Here is a 6,434-nt window from a genome sequence, read left to right on the forward strand (position 1 = left end):
TTTAAAAAAAGTAAAATCTTTCCATTTTTGTCCATTTAGTATGATGTTGGCTGTTGGTTTGCCATAGACAGTTTTTATCAGATTGAGATATAGACCATCTATTCTGATTTTCTGTTTTTACCATTAATGAGTTTTGGACTTTGTCAAAACCTTTTTCTGCATCTATTGAGATGATGATGTGTTTTCTGTCTTTGGTTCTACTGACATGTTGTACTACACTTAGGGATTTGCATATATTGAATCATTCCTGCATTTCTGGGATGAATCCGACCTGGTGGACATGCATAATCTTCTTGATGATTTGCTGCATTCTGTTTGCTAGGGCATGGATACGCTTCCCAAGCTTCGGGTTGGCAACATAGGCAAGTCGAGCGAGCCTGCAGTTTACTCCCTTTGGGATGATCTTGGGCTTGACGAGGGCCTTGATAGCCTTGGCGCGTGCTCTTATGGCCATGGCATTGTTTGCCTGCATTTTCTTCAAGCCCTTCTCATTGTGCTTCTTGGCAAAACGCATGTTCCAAAGGAACTTGGGACCCACTCCATTCAGAGAGTTGTATCTTTGTGACTGAGATTTCTTGATGCCATTTCTGTGCCATTTTCGGGACTGGCTGTGCATGGTAAGGTTCTTGGACTTGACCATAACTGCACTGTAAATTGTGGCTGTCAAACGCTTTAGGAAGAAGCAGCTGCGGAAACCCAGGTACCCACCAGGAGGGCGAGATCTTCGACACTGGACCAGAGCATTGGAAGTTCCGGAACTTAGGTTTCACCGTAGCTTCTTCTCTTAAGACCCGAGAATTTTCATGGATTAGTCCTTCCCAGTCTTAAGCCTAGAGGTGGTCTCCACATCAGCGCAACGCTTATCGGTTCGTTTTCTTCAGACGCAGAACGCCGAGGCCTGCAACCTCAGCCTGCCTCCGCTCACGCTCTGAGCACAGCCCCTCGCGGCGAGCTGACCTGTCTTGTTTTTCTTTTTGGAATTTCTTCCTCTCCAGACTTACAAAAGAGCCACAACATTTTTTTTTTTTTTTTAAACTTTCAAAACTTGGGGGGTTTTCCGGGTTTCCTTTTTCCTTAACTCCTTTTTTTTTTTTTAATGTTGGGCAAGAAAGTAATTTGCTTTAACATTTCTATTTGAAAATTTTTATCTTCAGATTAGTTGGAATGCTAGCATAGCAACATTAGAAGATAAAGAGCATCCTGCCAATAGTTACTCAGATCATTTTGCACCAAGTCCCAAATTCTTTCAAGTAAGTTTAGAGCCAAATTGACAAGGGCTCAGGGAAACACACTTCCTTTTGACCAGAACCATTCATTCATGTTTTATGTGTTACATATTGAGTTATATATTAGCTTTCCTAACACTGGGACACAATAACCAATGCTCACAAATTAAAGTAGGAGGGCTGGGGATGTAACTCAGTGGTGTGGGGTTCTTTTTTTTTTTTTTTTTTTTTTTGGTGTGAGGTTCTGAGTTCAGTTTTTGGTGCCAAAAAATCAAAAACAAGTTAAAGAAGGAGAGGTTTAATTAGTGGTGTCAGCAAGTTCAGTCTGTGGTCAGTTGGCTCCAAGGGAAGTAAAGTCAAGGTTTATGAAATAAAATTTATCTCTAATTTTTCAGAAAGTGAATTTTTACTTTGGAAAATGTAAAATAATAATTTAACTGATTTAAAAAATATTTTCCAAGAAAATGTGTTTGAATAGAATCTTGACTAAAAAGACCCTTAAGAAACTGGCAACAAATGAAATCTGAGCTGGGTACTGTGGTACATACCTATAATCCAAGTGCTCTGGGACCTTGAGGGAGGAGAGTTACAAGTTTGAGTCCAGCCTGGGCAACCTAGTGAGACTCTTATCTAAAAAAAAAAAAATGTGGGGTGGGGGAGGCTGGTTTGGGGATATAGTTGTGAAGGCCCTGAGTTCAGTCCCCACTAACACAAAAAAAAGAGAAAAAAATCTAGATTTTGCAGGTGAATATTAGAAAATACAGACATGATAAGATTAAGGTGATGGAATTAGATCAGATGACCTGCAGGTTAGTAGTGTACCACTGATTGGTTGGTAGCACAGCAAGCCTGACAGGTAAGCATTAAGAACAGTGAATGAAAGGTAAAAGGCAGGGTGACAGTACAGACAAGCAGCGATGACTGTGCTGCAGGAACATCAGTGTGTGACATGGGACATGTTATATGGATACTGACATTAAAGATCAACTTATAAAATAAATACCCACTGTGTGTTTTCTGGAAATTTTAAGATAAAATTTTGGCTACCAATAATGAAAATAATTATGACAAAAATACACTAGGTAGAAATTGTAAGAACAAATTTTAAAAACACACCTATGCACAATGATGAGGTGTCCTAGTAAGATCCAAGTAAAATGTTATTTGGCCTTTCAAGAATATTCTGAATATTACTAAGTTTTTGAAAACTAGAATAAGTATGTTTATACAATATTTTAGTAAATAAACATTCATTATATGTTGTAGGTTAGTGTGTTGTTACAGACTTATGCTGCCTTTATCTTAGTGAAGGGAAATATAGAGGCATTTATTAATAGACAATAAACAAGCAAAACAAAAAATTAGTATGGATAATCTATTGGTTATGCTTGCATTTCAAAGTAAGTCAGTTTTATATGTAGAAGAGGCTTAGATACTTTGCTCAGCATATACAAGAGTAAGGAGTAAGGAGTAAGGCTGAGGTTTGTTATGAAACCGTGTTTTCTCTGTGGCAACCTTCTGCATGGCCAACCGTGCTGGAGGTGCAGCAGAGCTGCAGCAGAAGAAAGTAGTCTTAAAATGAGGATTGTTATTTGGGATTGTTAAAAATGCTTAATCAAAATAGGAAAATAAAATATCTGTACTATTTCCAGGCAATAAATGAAGATTATTAGTAGCTAATGCTGTATAATCAAACTCAGGTAACAGATGGTTAAGTCTAGTCTTTGTGTACTTTATCAAAGTGAAATTTGGGCTGCTTAGTAGGTTATGACACGGCTGCTAATTGCAAAAAGCCCACTAAGGTTAGAACTTTTAGAGTAATCACTTTAGATGCCTCTGCCTCGTTTAGTGTTTGCAGAAAATGGAATTTTTGTTTTGTTTGTACACCAACGTGCCTTGCTGCTTTTTGCTGTAACCTTTAATTTAGGAGAAGCTACCATCTTAGCTACTGTTTGAATTATAGCTAGATAATAATTAACTTGCACAGAAAGTTAATCAACAATGGGAATTTGATTTATTTGGGGACATTTTGGTATAGCATGAATTGGCACCACTGAATATTCTACTAGCTTCTCTGCCTAATCTTGTTTCCTTCTGGTGACAGAAAACATAATTATGGAATGCTTCCTTTTGATAGTGTATGCATGTTTTTGTTTTAATGCATGTTTGTAGTTGATTCTTAAATGGCTTATCTTTACTTCTGTTTCTTTTTATGACCAGTTGGATTCCTATTACTAAAACAAATTTATTGTTGATTTTTAGCACAACATTTAACCATTGGGGAATCCACAGACAGTTTGTTTCCAGTGCAGTCATCTCACCTGAACTGTCTAAGGCGGAAGAAAGAACGGCCTTTCATGTTAAATCTGAGTAGTGCCGATTCCTTGGGAGTACTTAGACCAAGGCAGACTAGATTAGACAGTCCACTTAGCAATCGTTATGCGGGAGACTGGAGCCTCTGTGGAGAAAAGTACTTTTTAAATGCAAAAGAAAATTTAAATGAAGTGGACTATGATGATGTGCCTTCAGAAGAGACAGACCCTGGAGAAGATTATCGCAAAATGGATGGAGCAGAAATAATGGGACAGCCGACTTCCACATACCGAGAACGCGCATTTCAGTCATACTTGACAGTGCAGACAGTTGAGTCTACAGGGGACCGAAAAGTTAATCTTAAAGATCTACAAGAAAGTATTGATACTTTGATTGGCAATCTGGAACGTGAACTCAACAAAAACAAGCTTAACATAAGTATTTGATACTGAGGAATTTTATCTGTTCTTTAATAATGTCTTAAAGTTTCAGATTATTCCTCATTTTCTTTTACTGTCCTCCCCTGGTGTTGTTCTTATTGTTTTACTCCTGAAACTGTCAATTTCTCAAAAGTTCATGTGCTTCAATTAAAAACACTAGTAATGTAATTTTTATTTATTCATTAGAAAGTTTTCTAGAAGAAAGGTAACCTGGACTGTTTGGAATATTTTAATAAACCTTGCTATAGTTCTATAGAGATAACTTTCTAATGCACTTGTAAGGTTCAGGTAGTTTTAGTAGCTTGAGTTTTAATACTTTATAGGAACTGCTTTTCTGCAGCTGAGACAAATGCTCCATTTAGTAATGAGTCGTCCCAGGGAGTGCTGCGGCTGCTCAGTCTGATCTGCAGCAGGAGTTCTCGTAGGCTGCAGCGTCGTGTGCTCTCATTTCATTTGCAATGCAAACGCTGCTATAAGAAAAACTTTATAAATAAAAGTAAAATTGTATAAATATTAATGTATTCTATATTAACATTCTGTAATTATTTAAGCTTATACAAATTAAATATTTTTATAATCCTGAAATATGTATATATTTATAAGTGCATATATGTATAGGTATTAGGATTTGTAAGGATTGATTGTAGAATCACGTACTTTTTTTAAGATAGGTATGTAATGACACCAAACTTATTAACTAAACATGTCCTTTTTAGGGAAAGGACATATAAGTTAAACAGTGATTTACATAAAATATTTGAATAAAAATACTCAAGAAGCATCTGAATAGAAATAATAGACTTTCCTTTTTTGATGTATAGATGATCACAGTATTCCCTGTGAAAAATCAACTTTCTTTTAAAGTGGTGAAATCTTTCAATCTAAGTGATAAAGTGACCAGCTTTCTGCACTAGTAACTTCAATTTTAAAAACTTTAACTCTTCTATGCATTTTTGTATTTTTTGATGTGTTATATATTTATTTTAGTAGCACATTTATAATATTGACTTTATAATTACCCCCATTCATTTCTAAAGAAATCATCTTGCCAGCATACTACAGGGTACTGATTTTTAAAATTTAACTTATTTAGGCTAAATATATCTGTAAATTGGTTATTGTAAATATCACAGCAGTGTTCTAAAATGTAAATTTAGAAGACTTTTAAATTGGAAAATTTTTTTTAAAGTTTTATACCTACAGAATTGTGTAATTTTAAAACTGAATAAAATTTGAATTATCAACTTTAAGGTGTAACAGCATTTAAAAAACTGACTTATCATGTTTTTTATGAATAATAGTATTTAAATATTTCTATGCCACATACATTGGTAAGCAGAACACTTTATTTTAGAGCCCAACCATAAAAAACAAATAACTAGTTTTTAAGGAAATGTTAAAAAGTTTGTGTAATGATTTAAAATAGAAAAAAAAAAGTGGTATGTCATGAGTAAACAGAAGACAGGACCGTTGGAGTGAGCGTGGTGCTCATATCTGTAATTCTACGAGGGTCACTGGGAGTTCAAGACCAGCCAGAGCTGCATAGTGAGACCCTGTCTCAAAGAAACAAACAAAATTCTTTACATTGCACAGTTAATAGTTTTGTGGTAAGATTGTCTCAGTTTTCTCTTGTTTGTTGTATCATGCATATTATATGAATTGAATAAGTTTTTTCAGAAGTACAAAAATTTTATTAAAAGATTATAACTTTAGTGATATGCTATTATAATTATTTTAAGGATTTCTTTAGAATCTTCTAAAACGTATTTTCCATTAAAGTATGTATAGTAACACTTATTAGTCCAAAATTGAATTAATTCTGTAGAAGCTGAAATGCTTTAATGATTATACTTGTATTATTATATTATTTTATTTTGGATGAGAATAGTTCTTAATCTCTACCAATTTAAATAGAGAATGCTGAACATCTTTTGTTGTCTGAGTCTTTGAGTAGTGACTCTAAACCTCTGCTGCTGTCTCTGCTGCTTTCAGAAGTGCTGAAGAAGCTTGAGTGCCTTCATTTTAAATAGCCTTTTACTTCAAATCCTTGAGTTTTTATCCTGGCTTTTTGTAATTTCCTGGAATCCCTCTACATAGCCTTGTCAGCCATCATTTCTTTCTGAGCAGCCAACTTTCATGTTTAAGCATTAAAAATAATTTTAACTTTAGTGCACATACCTGAGTAAGAATCTGAACAATGTAGATGGTAAAATAAAAGGCTTTCCTCCCCACCCTCTGCAGCTCATTTCTTAGAGCCAACAGCGTGTTCACTGATGCTGTCCTAAACTGGATTTGTTGATTGTCTGCCGTGAATGCAGTTTTGTTTACCTTTATAACTTTAGTTCATAGTCTTATTTCTTGATTCATTGATTTTTTTTTTTTTAAGTCTCTTGTGGAAATGGTCAGCTCTGTACCTTCAATTTATAATCACCTTATTTCTGTAAATTATCACTGT

At 34.9% G+C, this 6,434-nt stretch overlaps 1 protein-coding gene across 1 annotated transcript in view; it reads left to right on the forward strand.

Moving 5' to 3' along the window:
* Syde2 (synapse defective Rho GTPase homolog 2) overlaps positions 1-4,923 on the forward strand; it is a 72,528-nt gene extending 67,605 nt beyond the window's left edge. The window contains exon 9 of the mRNA XM_023699053.1: positions 3,489-4,923. Coding sequence (XP_023554821.1) covers positions 3,489-3,985 — 497 coding nt within the window. The 3' untranslated portion in view covers positions 3,986-4,923. The remainder of the gene's footprint in view (positions 1-3,488) is intronic.
* The last annotated feature ends 1,511 nt before the right edge of the window (positions 4,924-6,434 follow it).

This window comes from Octodon degus, unplaced genomic scaffold (assembly GCF_000260255.1).
Source record: "Octodon degus isolate 3935 unplaced genomic scaffold, OctDeg1.0 scaffold00109, whole genome shotgun sequence".
Taxonomy (NCBI): domain Eukaryota; kingdom Metazoa; phylum Chordata; class Mammalia; order Rodentia; family Octodontidae; genus Octodon; species Octodon degus.